The following is an 18,353-nucleotide window of genomic DNA, read 5'->3' on the forward strand; positions in this document are numbered from 1 at the left end:
GGTGAGCGGGGTAGGATCACATACCGCGGGCAGGAACAAACCTGCATGTACTGCGATCAAATGGTCCATTACGGTGTTTCCTGCACACAAAACAGGAAAAATAACAGCCAAAAGGCATCAGGTGTCAACCAGCGCCTATACTCGGCAATAGTACAGGGCAACCACACTACGGCCAAAGAGGGCTCAACAGAAAAAGTGGTAACCACAAAAAGTGTCCCCACCCAAGTGGGTACAATTACTAGAAAAAAATCCATTGACGAACCAGGCTGCAGCAAAGCACTGGAACGCATAGACTACGGTAAAAGTGTCTCGAACACTATGACACTTAACAAAAGAGCAATGTCCGACAGCTCCTATCCAGACACAGACGAGGAAAAAGCAGGGGTCTCCCAGCATGATTTTAAAAAGCCACACAAAAAAAGCACCAAAACGAACGAACGTAGCATACTATAAACTGCCAAACAGGTTTTTTGTTGTATAGGTTTTTGTTAACATATAAAAAAAAAGAAAAGATAAATTTGTTCAATATTATGACATCCACATTAAAAATACTACAAACAAACATAACCAGCCTCATTAAAAACAAAGACGAGTTAGAAAGAATTCTACTCGCACAAGACATCACAGCAGCTTGCATCTGTGAAACTTGGTTAGACGACAATAATCTACATAAATCCAAAATCCACAACTACAACCGCATAAACAGCAATAGATCGGACGGCTATGGAGGCACTGCAATTTACCTCCAAAAAAACAAAAAATTTAGAACAATCAATAGACTTAGTAACGAAAACATACAAATCACAGAAATTGAACTCATACAGGATAAATTCAAAATAATTTGCATCTATGCAGCCCCTAGGACCCCGATTCAAGACTTCAAAGACACCATTACGCAAATAATACACAATACAAACAACAGGAAATGCCTAATAGCCGCAGACCTCAACTCGCATCACACCTCATGGGGAAACCCTTGGAGCGACAATAAAGGTACGTTTATAATTAACGAAATAGACAATACTCAACTAACAATTTTGCACAACAAAGAACCTACATACATCCCCACAGACTTAAACAAAAGAAATACAGCAATAGACTTAACATTCGTAACAGAAAACATAACCGATAAATGCACAAGGGTAGTACTAGATCACCACATGGGAGCCACCAATCACAAAACAATTATCACAACTATAGAAACAATCAATCACAAACAAGCCCGACTAATAACAAACAGGAAAAAACTTTACCATGAATTAAAACAAATGGAAATAGAGGAACACACCTCAGTGAAACAAATTTTCCAGAAAATAGACACACTAGTAAAAGGAAACACCTCTAAATCAAAAAAACCACTAAAAATCTGGTGGAATAGAGAAACGGAAAAAGCTTGGAAGGTAAAAAACAAAAGTAGACAAATTTTCAATAGAAACAAAACAATAGAGAACGAAATTGAATTCAAGAAAAATCTAGCTAAATTCAGACTAATTAAAAGAAAACACAAAATCCAAAAATATGAAGAGAAACTTAGCGAGATAAACAATTACACTAACACCACAGAATTATGGAGATTTATAGGAAAAATCGAAGGCAAAAAAACAAACACAAAAGATGAAAATCTCATCCACAACAACAAAGAGGCAGCAAAAACATTTTTAGAAGAAAATTTTCAAAAAAATAAGAAAGGGAACAAAAAACCTTATCAATATGCTAGGCCATTAAACAATATCATGGACGAAGAAAGATGGCATAACATTCTAAAAAAAAAGAAAAATACAGCCCCAGGGCCTGACAAAATCTCCTACGAAATTCTGAAAAATATAAATAGACCATCGGTCAGTAAAATAGTAAAGGAGATAAATAACATGTGGGAAAAAGGAAATTTAAAAAAGCAATACAAACACATAGAAATAGTGGCGATCCCCAAACCAGGGGCTGATAGAAACAACGCTAAAAACTATAGGCCCATAGCTATGATTCCGGCTATCACTAAAATCATAAATTCAGCAGTATTAGAAGACCTCAACAGACACTGTCACAACAACAACATTATACCAACAACTTCTTTTGGCTTCAAAAAAAACTGTACCACAAACCAATGCGTCAACTATTTAGTGAATGAAATTACATCCAACAAAAGAAAAAACTGGTTAACTGGAATAATGTTTATAGATTTAAAAAGCGCGTACAACAACGTACACACAGACTCGCTCATACAAATTTTGGAGCAAAACCAGATTCCGATAGAAATCATTAGATGGGTAGGAAGTTTCTTAAACAACAGAACGATAGAAATAAAATCAGAAGGAGAAAAGCTAAAAAAATTAGTGTCAGACGGTTTACCACAAGGGGATGTCCTCTCACCCACCTTATTTAACATCTACACCAAAAAAATCCACGAAACACTCAACAATAGCGACGGAAAAGTTTTACAGTATGCGGACGATTTCGTAATCATTCAAAAAGGGAAAACAGCCACAGAACTGGAATATAAGATGCAAACAGCGATCAATAGTTTTTCAAATACAATCCAGGGACTAAAGCTTCCAATTAACATAGACAAAACAAAATTTATGATCTTCAGCAAGAAACCCCAAAACATCACTATACAAATAAGAAACCAGCGAATAGAAAAAGTTACAGTTTACAAATATCTCGGAGTGTGGATTGATGGCAACCTATTTTTCAAAAAACATGTAGAAGAACTCAAGGATAAAGCTAGAAAAAGATTACAGTTAGTGAGAAGGATATGTAACACCAAAAACAACCTCAGCCCTACGAAAACCATTACTGTACACAGAGCCATTATAAGGAACATTTTGGAAACTGGCTCCCTGTACACTCTAAATGCAAAAAAAAACTTACTAAACTCAATGAATTCAATTACAAACCAGTCACTCAGAAAAGTAACGGGTTGCTCTAAAACAACCCCTATTAACACGCTAATGGCGATTGCAGCCGAAACCCCACCACACATTAGAGCAAGTTATATAGCCAAAAAGGACATGGTCAAAACATTAATTTACTCTCCGATCCATAGGGACCAAATGAGAAGAACCATGAGAGAAAACTCAAGAACCAGATCAAGAAACAAATCATACATGGAGAATTTATTCCAGAACAATCTGAATATTTTTGAAGAAACAGCAAGAATCAAAACAAATGACATCAATGGAAGCACAAAAATTCGCTGTGAAATCGAACCCAACATATCAAAAAACTCTACAGCAGGGAAAGTATACCTCAAACAATTTTGCGAACAGGAAATAAAAAAGCTAGGAACAACGAACACTCTAATTTTCACTGACGGGAGCAAGAGCGATGAGGGATGCGGAATCGGAATATACATAAGACCTCACAATAATAACAATAACAGATACTGGGCACATAAATTCAAAACAAAAAACATAACTCCAATTACGTCCATAGAATTAGCAGCCATAGAAAAAGCCATTAACATCATAACGATAGAAAAAATAGAAAACCCAATCATCCTTACAGACAGTCAAGCTGCATGTAAAATCCTCATTAACGCACAAAACCTCGATCACATCGACGAAATAGTCTATAATATACTCAGAGGATGCAAACACTCTAACGCTCAAATAAGATGGATTCCAGGACACTTAGGTCTATATGGAAACGAAAAGGCAGATGAACTAGCAAAAAAAGGAGTGCACGCAAAAGACATATACAACAACAAACTACGTTTGGCAGATGTAAACCATATGTTAGTTGAAAACATGAAAAAAGAAACTAGAGAATGGTACAAAAAAACGTGTGAGCAAAAGGGAAAAAAATTCCAAAGATTCCAAAAAGAGTTCGAAGACAAACCGTGGCACCACAATCTAAACATCACACCCCACGACATCAAAACAACAAACAAAATCATAGCTGGACATGATCTCTCAAAATATTGGCTCAACAAAATGAGAATCACCGAAAACGGAAACTGTGATGCATGTAATATTCCCGAAACAGGAACACATAACATCTTTTACTGCAACAGATACCAGACCCAACGAGAAAAATACGACATCTCCTTCGACGCATTTTTAGAGAAATGGAAAGAGCCGAACGGACGCATGGTCAAAAATATAACCAAATTCATACGAGAAACAAAAATCTCACTTTGAATAGAACCAAGCAAGACATGAAACATGCAGCATAAACGAAAAGCATAACACCACTCATCTGACAAACAGACCAAGCAGAAAAACAACAGACTCCGCAACCGGGTAGATGACTCTTGAGCAGTCCTAGGACTCAGTCGAAAGCCCAAACGAAACAGTTAACCTTTGAATATGTGGGGGGAACAATAGTTGCTCATACGCATAGAAGGCTATACCCTGTTTCAACAAAATAGAAGAAGAAGAAGAAGAAGAAGAGCGTGCAAAACTACAACAAACGGTGGCGCACCATGTCAGAAGCAAAGAAAATTAAATTGGATTCCGCCGGCACGGCATCGGATAAACGCAAACCTAAGCACGGAAAAACGGGTAAGCGTAACTATTACGCAAAGGCACACGACCATGGCGCAGGAGACCGTTGTATGAAGCCGGGCCATCGAGGTTTTCTTGTAACGTGCAACGGGCATGTTCGAGATTGTATTCGCGATAGCTATCGCATCCTCAATGCGTATGCAGACGAACTGTACGGTGCAGTAGATAAAGCTCCTACTCCCAGCGATGATACCGGCGGAAACGGCGATGCAGCCGAATCGAACGCACCAAGCGATGAGGAGGACATTTCAATTACGCTACAGAAAGAGGCAGAAGCGGCTGGTCAGAAGCAGAACAGCAGAAGCTTCCGGTTCCAGAACGTCGAGAGCGGTGCCATGAACTGTCTCTTCATCCAAACAACCCTTCCGGATCCGAATGAAATGGCCGTCAAGCTGATGAAAGATTTGAGCGCCACGAAAAAGCACAAATCTCGCTTCATATTGCGCATGCTACCGATACAGGCGGTTTGCCGCGCGAACCTGAAGGACATCATCGATGTGGTGGGGAAGTTGAGCGATCGTTTCTTCCTGAAGGAGCCGAAAACGTACGCGATCGTCTTCAACCGAAGGCTCAATAATGATCTTTCCCGGGATGACGTTATACGCGAAGTGGCAGAGCTCATCACGACCAAGAATGCGGGCAACAAGGCGAACCTCAAAAGCCCCCAGCTAGCGGTAATCGTGGAAGTCATCAAGGGACTGTGTTGCATCGGCATTCTTCCCGAATACTACCAGCTGCGGAAGTACAACCTGGTGGAGCTCGTCGCTCAACCGAGCCCGATCCCCGCAGCACCGGCTAAGGAGGTGCAACAATCGAATGCTGAAGAGAACGCACCTAAACTTGCGGCGAGAGATAAACCGGAACCAGCCGAGCAGATAGAAACTTCGGAGAAAGACGCAAGCCCGTCGGAGCAGGATAAGATGGCGGCAGAGTAAGAAGGGTTTATTCGTAAAAAAATATTAATAATGTAAAACAATGCATTAAGTTAGTATGAATACAACTAAAACAAGGCAAACTGTTGCTTTCGATAGACGAGTGTGCATCAGTGCCGTGACCGCTTGCTTTGTCCTTCTGGGACTGCATGGCCCTCGATGGCCGTGCTACACTTGGAATTAATGTTCTGTATTTCGCTCAAAGGCGGAGCACTCGGAGTGATAACATTGCCGGATCGTTTGCGATTTGGCGGCGTCTTGGTGGGCGAATACTGCTTCAGGCACTCGACATCGTTAAAGACCACCTGCGCCCCTCCACCACTGGTCGGGATAATGTCCCCTTTGTACAGCTTCGTTTCCAGCTCACCTTCCGTGTCCGCGTCTTGCCGTATCAGACAATATTTGTTTGTCTTTTCGGCCAGCACGTCCTTGTCAGTCAGTTTGGTAACGGATTTCGAGTTGGTGTAGTAGGGCTGCAGGATCGTTCCCAGCGGTACGGTATTGGCCGCACGGTGCTCCAACCAACGATCGCCAGTCGAGCGGGATCTACGGTGCCTAGTGTTTGAGACCGCTGTGCCGGGCTGTAAGCAAAGGGATTGTATTGTAACAAGCTCATGCTATTAACAACTATTTCAACTTACCCTGGAAGATCGAGGCGCAGCATAGGCCGAAACAAGCGACTTCACATTCGGCGTCGATTCCAACCGCTGAAAGTCTTTATCGAAACTGTTCGAACGGGTTCGTTTGACCGGTGTCCCCTGGATAATTTCCGACACCATCCGCAGTCGCTCTTCCTTGTCGCGCATTTCGTCCTGCAATTTATTCTTTTGCTCCATCAGCTTTACCTCCAGCTCGCGGCTCATCTTTTCCGACTCGACCGCAAATTTGGACGTAAACTTTTTCCTTTGCCGTTCCTTTTCCAGTTCCTTTTGGCTGACGAGCTGCGTTTTCTGATTCAGCTGAGTTTGTAGCTCCCGTACGCGTTCCTCCAGCACACGGTTACGTCGATTCAGATCGTCGATCGAACTCTCGTAAATCACGATCTTGTTCTCGAGGGCCATAATTTTCTGCTTGCTCTGGGCAAGCACTCCCTTGAGCGAAACACTCTCTGTGCGAAGGGCCAAGTTTTCGCTTTCCATTTTGTGTAGATTCATGCGAAACCGATTTTGGCGTACGTTGAAATCTTCGTCCAACAGTTTCCGCTTCTTAATTCGCTGCTCCAATATTTCGGACAGCTTGCGAATCAGCTCGTTGCTTTCCGGCGATCCGAGCTTCATCTCTGCCACGAACGGTTCCAAGCTGTACACCAGCCCGAGATCGATCTCCATTCGATCGGCATGTTGCGGCTGCTGCTGCTGCTGCTGCTGGGGATGGTGGAGTTGGTGCCGCTCGGCCAGTTCATCGTACGCCAGCTTAAACAACTGATTCGCACGACGACGACCCGGTGTAAGACCCGTATCGATCTTGATCGGTGTGGGGCGCGCGATCTGTACGTCCTGGGTCATCTCGGCAAACTTCATCACCTGCGCCGTTTCGTCGTAGTCTTCCGCCCGCGGATTTACGCACACAATCATCCGCACCTGTCCTTCGCCGTCGAAATAGTTCTTGAACAGATGCGTAATCTTGGAATCACGGTACGGCACCTTCTTCCCACCGCACGTTTGCTGATTTTCGCGCAATATTTCCAAGCAAGTTCGCAGCGTCATCAGACTGTTGTTGATGTTGCCCGCCTCGCGCAACCGTTGCCCCGTGTTGCCCGTCCGATTCGTACGCTCGCTGCCTGCCAAATCTACCAACGATAGCTGGCTGACGGTGATGGCGTTACGGTCCTGCACCACATTCTCTCCCTGCACATCGACCGGCGCTTGAACGAGCCGAATCGTGAACACGGAATGCGATCGGCTAGATTCTGCGTTCAGAATCGTGTGCCCCATGCGTTTCCGCTTTTGCCCAATCTGGAACAGTTCCAGCGCATCTTCAACCGACTTCACCTCTACCTCAGTCACACCGTGGACAAACATGTTGTGATTGGCGTCTTCTCGGATCATTTTGCTTTGCATTGTCCTGAAAGTAAAAAAACAAAGGATGCTTCACTTAAACCCCGCTGTCCATGGTACGACAAACCGACCTGCTTGGAAAGGTTTGTTACTTACTTCTGAATGGTGGATTCTTCCAATAAATCGTAAACGCTGTTATTGTACACTTCCACATAGTTGATGAACACGGCGTAGATGTTGTCCTCCTCAATGCCACTTATTTCTGACGGCTCCACCGAAGCCTGCGATGCCACCTCTTGATCCAGATCCCTTTTCCTGGTTGTTTTGGTCAGTTTCGCGTTCAGCTCCGTTTGGCGCTCGAGCAAAACTTCCGCCTCGGTAAGAATATCGAATCCGTTTAGCCGATCGGATTTAAACGTGTACTTTTTGGCCTGAAAATCGGCGATCGTACGGAACAGCGCATCCAAGCAACGGGGCATTATGCCGCGATGCTGCAGATCACCCGTCATGGTGTACGTTTTCCCACTCCCGGTAACGCCATACGTGAACAGTAGCCCATTTCGGCCACGGATCAGTCCCTCTACCAACGGTTGCGCGACCGATGTGTAAACTTCATGCTGCCGGACCGTGTCGTCGAAAACTCGCTTAAAAATGTACTGTGTTTCCTTGAGGTTAGCTACCTTGTAATTGATAGCTATTTCCGGCGGCGTCAACACGACCGTATGCGCATCGGTGACGCGTAAACAGATAAGATCGGATTCGCACGGTGGCGGTCGTATGCGGCAGTATACTTGAACAGGATCTTTTACCAAGTTGTTGCCAGAATTTCCACGGCTTTTGATGGCCGACTTTGGCGCTGCTACCTTGAGCGGGGTTTTCTGGCGCCTGGAAAAAAGGTCGTCCAACAAAACTGTGTATTTGCATAAACCGTTCGCATGGGGGTGAGACAAAACGCACGTTCATACTTACATCGTCTTCATTTTTCAAACACTTGTAATGCCGCAGTATGGAAACAAATGTTTTCATGAGAAATGGGCACTTTTTGAGGCTAACAAACTATTATTACACGACCAAAAAGGGGTTCAAACACAAGGAGTACGCGGAACTACAAACGGTGTGGAACTCGCACAACAACAGCTTCGTTAAGTTCGGCGAAAAGTCGTTGGAATGTTCGTTACGTTTAAAATATGTCAAAACATGACAGCGCACACTGGGCATCATAATGGAGAAACATGTCAAAATTGCAACTAATATCAGCCAACCCACTGGTCCTGTCGAGCAGTTTCCGCACAAGGTCCTCAGCTTTGTACCCAATTTTGTGCTCGTGTGCAACATTCCATATTGCTATCCCTCTTTGCCAGTATGGCAATGATCGTCTGTGCTGCTCTGTCAATTCTTCCACTGCCTGAGTCGATGTGTATACGTGTGTATGCCACTGCTTGACCGTGTAAACGCGCGGTATTGGTATGTATTGTCGCGTCGGTGTAGACTTGACAGGTACGGTGCCGGCACGTAAACAAACCTTTGGCCGCAGTTGCTGTTATCGATTAGAATTGTGTTTAGGCAAAGCAACTTTGCCAGCCAAAACATCCGCGTCACGTCGAGATCGCTCCTGTATCGGAGGGACCGTCGCATTAATCAATTGTGTTAAAAATTTGCGGGAAAAACGTAGTGCAATGAAAGCCTTTGGCTCTCTTTCGGAGCCGGCGTAGGAAGCTTCCGGATGTGTTTCGGAGCCGGCATCGGATACTATCGGAGTGTTTAAAGAGGCGGATGAGGTCTCTGAGGGCCAAAGCCTCTTTTAATAAATGATTTTAAAAAGAGCTGTTTTGTTTGTGAAGCAAATAGTGGCAAGGCGAAAGAAAACACATATCACAATACATACAAACAGCGTGATCACACACACATGTATACCGCTGGAGCGCAAACGCTCACGCACACCACCCCATAAGCCCGAATCCGAACGTCCTCATAATGTCCTCAGCCCATATAAAAACGTCCTCAATTTTGTATGGCCGGCGGGCTTGTGACACAAAATTAGGACGTTGCATGCGGATTCGAGCACTTGTATGACGAGTGGGAACTTTGGAAAATTTAACGATTCATAAATTTAAATTATGTATTGTAAATTAAGCGTCACGTTCCATCCTTATATTATGAAGGTGTTACATTTAAACATAATTATGAAACGCGTGTGTAGCTCGTAGCGTTTAAATTATTACCTTTTCAATTTTGATGCACAAGCCCACATAATCACAGAAGAAGAAAATGGCGTTTTGACAGAGCAAGCAAAGCTCGCATGCAAAAGAACGATTTTCAATAAACCGCGCTCCGTGATTTCAGGTGAATTAGTGTGAAAGTGTTTTGTGAAGATACGGCTGAGGTTCAAATAGTCCCGGTAAGTGCAATCTGGTGATCCACCAGAAGGTCCTAGCTATTAAACATCCTTCATACATGGAAAAAAGTGGGAAACAAATTGATCTACAACAGGCAATTCAGTTTATTACTAGATCAACTATAGGGTTTGCTTTTCTTTACATTGCTGCGGGAAGAGTGTTACTTGAAATTTTTCTTAGATTCCGTTAAGTACATAGTCCAATAGGAGATGGTGAATATCAGAAAGCTGACGGGAAAAATAATCAACGAAAGCTGATCCAATCGGCCGCGCTGGGAGCCCGCGTACAGGAGCGCTACATCCGCGACATTGCGAAATCTGAAAGATAATGGTACCTAGGTTAAAGTAACTCTTGGCGAGCTGGCAATCGCGTACGATGGAGGGAATCTATCGCACCTTTTTCTTGTCATCACAGACGACACCTTCTGGGCGCTATGTACAGTGTCTTGTATATTGCTAAGGGAAGCCGACGTTGTTTTGCTGTGGTGATCTTGCGGTTGGATCTTGTTGTTGCCCGAAACCTTCAGGGTGGTATGCTCCAGTCCATTTTCACGCTGAAACGAGACGGAGTTTATCTGTTGCGAACGGCGGCGATACAGACATATGTTCACTATTGACTGTTGCGGGCTACGCGCTACCCGTGGGGTTTACACTCACCGACGTGTCCATCGTGCTTTGAGCCATTGTCACCGCTGACTGCAACGTTATGGAAGGAGGTATCGATGAGGCGTGCTGAGCCTTGGCCACTCGCCAGTGCTTATCGTATCTTATACCGAACAGCACAATGAAGTACTCCATTAGCGCAAAGAACACGAACAAAGTACAGGATATGAGCCACACCTGTTGGGAGGACGAGGTCCGGATTGGGGTAAATTAGCATTTATAGAACCACCAAAGCGAGGTACGAAGGCGCTCCTTACTTCAAGGCACTTTAGCTCCAACGCGTCTGGTGAATTGTTCCGCACCGTATCGAACATCGTGATCAATGATAATAGTGTCGTTACCAGCAGCACCATACGTCCTGGTACGATTTCTGGGACGACCACAAACGAGCCCCAGGAGATGGAAACGAACAATGTTGATGGAAGATAGTTCTCCAACAGGTAACTCTTCACTTCTCTCGAAAGGGTTATTTCTAATCTAGCTGAACTATGATTATCTGTCAAGCAAGGAAAGGCGATTGATGTATGCCATTGGGGCGTTGTCTGTTGAAAGAGCGGTCCTTTTCCTACTCACCATCGCTGTAATTGACTATCTGAGACTCCTGCTCGGTGTAAAACGAAACCACATACTTCGGAAGCCGGAAGAATCCATCGCCAAAGTCATTGGGAAAGGATAACGCATTTTCCGATCTCCAGCGGAATCTTAAATCTTTCACTGGATATTTATCTAAAAAAAAAAATGAATCAGGATGGAGGGCTAAGGGGAAGGCTAAAGCAGAAGCCAGGCGTTTACGTACAACTGCTAAAATCAACCGGACATCTTTGCACGTCCAATGGGTAAAGCACAAAGTCCATGTCACATTTGATGATGATGGTAGCTCTGTAAGACAGCGAAAGAATAATGACGCCTTTCGAGATACTGCTCCAAGAGCCAGCCGGGTCCTCCTGAATATTTACCCTATGCTTAAGCTGATAGTGCTATTTTCGTACAAACGCAAACTGGATATCTCTTCAAAGAGGGTTAACATTTTCATTTCCCTCAGCTGGCGTATGTAGAGATCTGGAACCCATATCATGTCTCGGTCGGCCTTTGTTAGCTCTACATACTCGCCCGTACCTTTTTCTGTGTTGGGCCGGATGGGCTGGATGCGTAGATCTTCCCATGTAATTTGCAGGAAGACATCGAAGGAAATTTCCTGCAAAGGATGAATATTACTCATCGCACGGAACACACGGACAGGGCACGCTTCTCGATCACTCACTTCCTTGTTCTCATCCACGCCCGATATTCGATTAATGTACAGCGACACGGATACATCTGTCAGGCTGCCTAGCCATTGTTGGAGTACATAGAAGCGGGGTGTTTGATGGACTTTAGTCTGGTGGTGGCAAAATGGCAAGTAGTTGGCTTACCTGGCTTCACGTTCTTATCATAATCCTGATTATATTCGTAGTTGGTAGTGGCTGTCCTTACCGGTGGGAGATATAGTTCAAAAGCCCAAATCAAACTGCAACGAGAAGGTGAAGCCAAGTGTGTGTTTGATGCCATTAGTGATAATTAAACACACTCCAGGCAAAGCTTTCGGGGGCTTCCATGATGAGAAACATGCGCTCTGCCCAAAGCCTTGACTGTGCTGCTTCGCTCACTTCCTCAAGGATTCGTCCACTTCTTGCTACTACTGCTACATGCTGGGACTTGTGTTATGAGCAATCCTGAGGAAACAAAAGAATAGCTTTACCTCGCTATGTATATGCAACGCATAGTCCTTGTATGCTGTGTAGGTCACATTCATGCTTCACATTTCACACTCGAACACACGATATAAAACTGATATCCCGGAAGTCGATATGGCCCGACCCAACCCAGACTGGATGGCCTTCGATCCTCGACCAGCACATTCAGTTCACCAGGAGTGTGATCCACACTCGCAACGACGCCATCGTCCCCGGAATCGATAAAACTTTTCTTTTCCTATTGTTCACGCGAAAGCTTGCACCGTGTTGTAGCACGTGTCCTGCTGCTCCTGGAAAGCATGCCGCTTCGGTTGTCGTTAATGTGCTCTTCCGACGGCTACCGAGCTACGTCTCTGGGGACGCCACTTCTACTCACTCGCTAATTTCAACCGGATTTAAACGAGTAACACAACCTCTGTAACATACACTACGCACAACGGGTCCCGAGAAAGGTTTAACTACGCACTGGCAATAGCACTCCTTTGTTGGGTTGGATGTTGAGCGCGTTGCACAATCGATGAATTCAGATCCACAACTAAAAACCACACCAGGAAAGCTTCTGCCACCTTTCAAATATCGGACAGGACGGGTGCGTGTTACGAAAGTAGTGTGCTTCAGCTCATTCATTCAAGCCGTTATGAATATTCGTGCGCCCGGCCGGGGTGTGTGTGCTTTTTTTTATTCGCTTTAATTTAATCAATAATAGCGAGCTCATAAACTTGAAAGCAGTCTTAGTGTTCCAGCTATAGCTTGTTAGCTCTAGCTGGTGTGCCAGGCTAGGCAGGCTAGCGCTTCTCCAACGAATCAGGGACTAGGGCTTGAATGTTCACGCCCCGCTCACAATGCGGGTCTGCTGGCCCGGACCGGGAGCCTTGTAAGACGACACACACAGCGTGGTGTTGTGTGGCAGAAAAGGTAGAAATGAAACGATGACACGCAACGGTATCATTACTTTTTTTTAGGGTGTATGTAGCACATGGCCACACGAACACACTTTGCGGGAGTTTGCCGTAGATGGAGGATGGTGGAGCTTTGTGTAGCTTTTACTTGTAGCTTCACACTATTTACTACAAACAATTTTTTACCCCTTCAAGGCATTGAAAAAAGAACAGCAGTGGTGACGTACGGGATTCTGACGCCTTTACCATGGTCTGCGTGCGACCCTTGCTTGCTTCACCTTCTCGGCGGGGGGCGTTCCTAGAGCACGTGGGAAGGGCAACTAGTAAACATCCGCATCCGCAAGCCCCAAGTAAGGAAGCCAAGTGTTTTGCTATCTTGGCGGAAACGGAAACGGCATAAACGATGACGGCTACTTACTATGCGAACGATGGAGGTATTACACCATTACTGAATCCTTTGACGTGACAAATGATGAGTGATGAATGTACCGAAGGTGTTGTGGCATGGCTGTTATACATTTGAAACATATTTTTCTAATAGATACATTTCCAAAACACACAGTTACAAGCAACACGTCATCGCGCAGTTCCAGACGAACTGCGCGTTGACCTGGAGTAGTTCATACTTTACCAAGGATACAGATTTAGAACAGGTTAAGCAAAGACGGCGCCAACCCAAACGACCATAACCAATTGACTGACCAGCGCACTCGACTAGCATGCACGCGACGCGATGAAATATGATGTGACTCTTGCGTCTCGTCTGCTTGATTTTTCTTCGAACTCGATACCAAGAGGTTTCAATCTTTAAAATTTTGTAAGAAGTTTGTAAGTTCGGGTTCAACTTCTTGTAATAAAGGTGTTAAAAATTCTTGAAATACGCCAACCATGTTATCTCAACATATCGGCAATTAGTTTATGTAGAAAGTTTTAAAAAAGAATCAAAAACATTCCGAACCAGCAAAACACTAGCAGACAAATTGAGAACATTGTGTTGGGGTGGGGGGAACTCTTTTTTCGGGTATTTTTTTCAATGTTTCAATCTAGTAACATGGGATTGTGGTTCGATTTGAAGATGTAAAACTTAGTTCACAGTAGGCTGGTATGTTTTATGTATAAACGCCGATGACGCCTTGCAGCGTGAGTCAGCAGTCATCAAATATACTCTGGATAACCCAACAGGTTATGGATCCAGGACCGCGAGTGTTGACAAAGTACTGTGAAAAATGATATTAGTTCGTGTGAGATTAGGGAGGGAAGATTAAACGAAGCTGTGAAGAATAAGCAGGACGGTAAGGCTCGCGCTCTCTTCGATTTACATGCATTCATGTTTATGTTAAACATGCAGACACTTGCTAGATGACCTAAAACACCATATTACCATACATCCTTCCGTTTGTTGATCTGTGTAAAAGACCTCTAGACAATCTTTATAACAGTGTGATATATCGCTATATGCGTACGACGGTGCTAAAAAAAATGGCGGATCCATAAAGCAAGAAAGGAGTAAAGTAGTAGTATAAATCAGTTCATTAGCAGTAACTTTATTTGTTTTGTTTCTGTGGTTGTTTTTGTTTTTGCTTTGTTTCGTGTTCGATTTAAATAAAGGCAATATGCGTTTTCCAATATGCGCTGTTGGATTTGTTTGTTGCTGATTTTGTATTAATTCATTGATACTTGCAAGTCTCTATGTGTGTTGCGTGTGTTCTGTCAGTGTGATTTGCACTAATCCTAGCCCTTCCTTATTTCACTCTTGTGTTTTTTTTTTGTATTCCTACTTGTTACGTCATTTCTGCTGCTCACTGCTTCTACCTTATCTGCTTTCTTCCGTTCGTCGATCGTTCGTTCGCTCGCCCTCTCAAACTACTACAACACATTTCCGAATTGATCTTACTAAGTTTGAAATGTAGTTCATGGAAAAAAGATTGCTATTAAATTTTCATTATTGCTGTTTTTAAAGACTCAATGTAGTCGTCACTCAACACATAGCTTGGGGGGGCTGGCTGGGGAGAGTTTGCTTTTGGTTCCTGCTGCATCGCGAGATCTATATAGGGTGGAAATGAAAATCCAAAAACCAGGATTGCACTGATGAAGGTTTCTACCATGGAGTTATCTGAAGGTGGTGAAAATTTGCCATACTTGTGTTTTGGGTGGGTGGGGTGTGTGTGTGTGTGCGCGAGCGTGTGTAGCGAATGTTTCGTGTGGTCATGTGTTTTTATTTTGGCTGTGTGTCTATCTTCAGCAAGTGTACAGAGAAATATATACACATATTAATTCCATTTTTTTCGCTTTTTTTTTCGTTTGTTTATGTTGAAAACAGGTAAAGGAAAACAACATTTACTATTGGGGAGGGAGATAAGAAATTGGATCGGTGATTCTTGTGTTTTGTTGCTGCTTTCGGTGCGATGAATCATGAACAACGTTCCTCTGCTTGGCCTATCTGCATTACATCTTATCACGGCTGGTTGAGGCTTTCGTTTCCTGATGGGCGGAAAATTGGACGGTATGTGAATTTATTGATTATATGGGGTGGCTGTTTTCCGTAAATTTTGGCGTTTTCTTTACCTGATCGATTTCGTCCAAGGATTCCAGCTTTGCAATCGGTGCAAATATGTTCCAATTTTGTCCCTCGGGCATATCGTCCATCGGGTGATTGAATGATGAAAACTTTGAACATCTGTAACGACGGCGAAGAGCAGTTGGTATAGAGTATAGGTTTTTTGATTGTTGTACGAACAGAATACTCACTTAAATAAGCTACGATCATCGGAGCATTCGGGCTGGGATACGGATCGGGCCACGTGTATGCGATGCTGCGCCGACGGTGGCTGCTGGTGTTTAACGTCCCGCGGGTCCATCGGTGCACCGCACATGTCAAAAGAAAAATCGCTTTCGGACGGTTGATACGAAGACATTGCCGTTTTACCGGTGTGCATCTGATGCATTTGCTGGTGTTGCTGGGCAAACGTGTGCTGCTGCTGTTGGATTTGCATCTGCAGCTGCTGCTGTTGGTGCAAGATTTCTAAGATCGTTCTGATGTCGTGCTTGAGACTCGATTCTAGGTTGCCAATTCTATCCGTCAGCTCGGACAACTGATGCACCATTATGCTGGGGGAAAGCGAAGCAAAAGTAATATTAATTACGATCGTTCCCTTTTTCGAACCCCACTCCCCTATTCACTTACCCTAGGTTGTGTTTTGTGTCGTTCTGTTTGCCCACATTGCTACTGTTCGGCGCCGTATGATGAAAGATATCGTCATCCGGGCTACTCTTGGGGGAACAATCTGCTGCCCGTATCGATGGCCCTCCCGGCAAATCGGGCTTGGCGCCGCAACTGCAGGCACGATTACTGATCGCACTCAGCGTTATCGTGTCTGGTGCTCGTCCCAATGCCGCGGACGCTGTCATGGCCTCTTGATGATGGGATATTGTCTGCTTGTGCGTGCTTTTAGGGCTCTCGTTCGGTGAAGCTGTAAGCCAATACACACGAACACGCATTTAAAACTATTATTTAGCAAAAAGGCGATCTTAATGTCTCTGTGTTCGCTCGCGCCATTCAAAAATGTTTGGGAAACAAACGTTGCAATTATTAACAAGGGTAAGCGTTCGGAAAAAATGCCTTTTTTTCATTTGGTAAAGGTGGAATGTTATTTGAAACGATAAAGCACGATTATCAAAATGCAATATTTGCAAGCTAAACATACAATAACGTGCGAATGTAACAGGAGCATAACATATGTTGTTTTAAACTGTAGCGCACACTCAACCACGGTGAAACTATAGTCCGATTCAGTGTACGCAAAATTTGGCATTCTTTATCTTTCGATTCACATTCTGTACAGGAACAGTGTAACGGACGGCACTCATGCTAATCATGTATGAAACCATGTCGACTGAAGAACGTTTTTTTAAGGAAAAAGAAATGAAGAAATATGTGTGTTGTTTGTGCGATGATCGGCTGTATGTGTGTGTTGGGGTGTTCTACACTGCGTTCAAACTGTTCGTGACTGGGAAAATGAAGGAAAAAGGGTTGTGCTGCTGTTAAGGACCACTTGGAAGGAATTGGCCGTGATGGTAAATCGCAAACGGAAATGTGTAGTTGTCACTGGTAGATGTACATATCTTGCCCCACGCAAGAAAATTAACAACCAAAAAAAAAAAAACATACGATTATGGGATGATATAGCACATTGAACCAAACAAACAAAAACAAATTCTTTGCTTACCACACTGGTTTGTTAATGGCTGATGTTTATGTGATCTAAGATCTGGTATGCTTCTTTTCAATTGATTTATTATTCCTGTTTAATGTGGTGGCACACCCCGCATTGTAGGTGGTTTGTATAGTTGTATTTTGGAATGTTTGATGTGATTTTTTTTTTGTGTGTGGGTGTGATGGCAGGATAGATAGAAAGAAACGCATTATTATTTTACGCATGATCGTCAACCCTTTTCTAACGTATGCATTAAAAAAATTGACCAACTTTAGAGACAGATAACTCTATGGATTCAACTTTGCGTGAATCTTTAACTCAAGGAGCATTGTACACAAATATTATCATATCATGCTTTTCCGGGCGGCCCTTCGATAACTAGCTTAGCCATGGCTGTATTCTTTGCTATGGACTACGCAGACATTTTCCAAACAATATTTTCTCTAATGCAATCAGCCGTACAAGAATTCTGAGTGATTATCATAATTTTTATTTTGTCTCAGACAATTTGTATGATAACTAGCATGTGTTCAGACAACACAATGTCCTTTGTGTTCAGGATATTCTTCACCAGACGTATGCTCGAACTTGTAACAGTAAGGACAAATCTTTAATTGCATTTCAGCAATTTTGGGCTATAGTTGGCTCAAGTTTGTGTTTGCCCGTACATATTTCTATCACAAAACAAGGAAGAATACATTCAAATCTGATGGAGTTCAAACGCAGAAAGTCAGAAATGGCAGGCCGAGACCTCTCGAGGTTGTAGTGCCGAATAAGAAGTAGAACACTTTAATGCATCGCTGGAACACAGGGACGTCGAATGACAAATCGTTAAAATCAATCCTTTTTTTAAAGCATACGTTGCAATCGCTATCAGACATGGTTTCGTCAGCAGAGTGTGGGGGGAATGCAGGAGAGAGAACGCAAAAAAGTTGTACAAGCGGGGTACGGTAGATCTTCTCGATCGATCGTCTACTTAGTTCGCCGTGCTATAGCCTACTACTGCACGCACCAA

The 18,353-nt window shown here is 43.7% G+C and overlaps 4 protein-coding genes across 6 annotated transcripts in view; 1 reads left to right on the top strand and 3 right to left on the bottom strand.

Annotated features, from left to right (window-relative positions):
- The first annotated feature begins 4,423 nt into the window (after window positions 1-4,423).
- Window positions 4,424-5,440, top strand: LOC118514166 (THUMP domain-containing protein 1 homolog). Its single transcript, XM_036060828.1, has one exon. It carries the CDS (start codon window positions 4,424-4,426, stop codon window positions 5,438-5,440), a length of 1,017 nt encoding a protein of 338 aa, XP_035916721.1.
- LOC118508917 (kinesin-like protein KIF23) lies at window positions 5,422-8,598 on the bottom strand. Its single transcript, XM_036048779.1, has 4 exons — window positions 8,404-8,598; window positions 7,591-8,319; window positions 6,079-7,501; window positions 5,422-6,018 (listed from the first exon to the last, which is right to left on the bottom strand). Exons 1-4 carry the CDS (start codon window positions 8,412-8,414, stop codon window positions 5,548-5,550), a joined length of 2,634 nt encoding a protein of 877 aa, XP_035904672.1. The 5' UTR covers window positions 8,415-8,598; the 3' UTR covers window positions 5,422-5,547.
- A 1,318-nt stretch (window positions 8,599-9,916) lies between these two features.
- LOC118513606 (glycine receptor subunit alpha-4-like) lies at window positions 9,917-12,832 on the bottom strand. Of its 2 annotated transcripts, none has more exons than XM_036059646.1 (10): window positions 12,231-12,832; window positions 11,905-11,999; window positions 11,754-11,821; window positions 11,449-11,687; window positions 11,289-11,371; window positions 11,066-11,218; window positions 10,750-10,988; window positions 10,487-10,669; window positions 10,226-10,404; window positions 9,917-10,147 (listed from the first exon to the last, which is right to left on the bottom strand). In XM_036059646.1, the coding sequence occupies exons 1-10, from the start codon at window positions 12,251-12,253 to the stop codon at window positions 9,991-9,993; spliced, it is 1,419 nt and encodes a 472-aa protein (XP_035915539.1). In that variant the 5' UTR covers window positions 12,254-12,832; the 3' UTR covers window positions 9,917-9,990. The 2 variants fall into 2 exon arrangements, with proteins under 2 accessions (XP_035915539.1, XP_035915540.1); XM_036059647.1 differs by having other exon boundaries at window positions 10,226-10,383; window positions 12,231-12,831.
- Window positions 12,833-14,636: 1,804 nt separating this feature from the next.
- The window catches only part of LOC118513601 (potassium voltage-gated channel subfamily H member 7-like), a 26,148-nt gene continuing 22,431 nt past the window's right edge, over window positions 14,637-18,353 (bottom strand). For both annotated transcript variants that reach the window (XM_036059637.1, XM_036059638.1), the window contains 5 exons: window positions 17,351-17,425; window positions 16,309-16,594; window positions 15,873-16,232; window positions 15,690-15,801; window positions 14,637-15,605 (listed from right to left, as the gene is read on the bottom strand). In XM_036059637.1, the coding sequence (XP_035915530.1) occupies window positions 15,570-15,605; window positions 15,690-15,801; window positions 15,873-16,232; window positions 16,309-16,594; window positions 17,351-17,425 (869 nt within the window). In that variant the 3' untranslated portion in view covers window positions 14,637-15,569. The remainder of the gene's footprint in view (window positions 15,606-15,689; window positions 15,802-15,872; window positions 16,233-16,308; window positions 16,595-17,350; window positions 17,426-18,353) is intronic.

Source organism: Anopheles stephensi, chromosome 3 (genome assembly GCF_013141755.1).
Source record: "Anopheles stephensi strain Indian chromosome 3, UCI_ANSTEP_V1.0, whole genome shotgun sequence".
Lineage (NCBI taxonomy): Eukaryota > Metazoa > Arthropoda > Insecta > Diptera > Culicidae > Anopheles > Anopheles stephensi.

Bases quoted from the DNA above. Each gene is read 5' to 3' on its own strand.
- LOC118508917 (XM_036048779.1), bottom strand. The intron at 7,502-7,590 runs GTAAGTAACAAA...TTTTACTTTCAG, and splicing joins GAAGAATCCACCATTCAGAA to GACAATGCAAAGCAAAATGA. The intron at 6,019-6,078 runs GTAAGTTGAAAT...CTTTGCTTACAG, and splicing joins CTGCGCCTCGATCTTCCAGG to CCCGGCACAGCGGTCTCAAA.
- LOC118514166 (XM_036060828.1), top strand. From the start codon at position 4,424: ATGTCAGAAGCAAAGAAAATTAAATTGGATTCCGCCGGCACGGCATCG.
- LOC118513606 (XM_036059646.1), bottom strand. From the start codon at position 12,253: ATGCGTTGCATATACATAGCGAG. The intron at 11,372-11,448 runs GTAAATATTCAG...GCTGTCTTACAG, and splicing joins ACTATCAGCTTAAGCATAGG to AGCTACCATCATCATCAAAT. The intron at 10,405-10,486 runs GTGAGTGTAAAC...CGTTCGCAACAG, and splicing joins AAAGCACGATGGACACGTCG to ATAAACTCCGTCTCGTTTCA.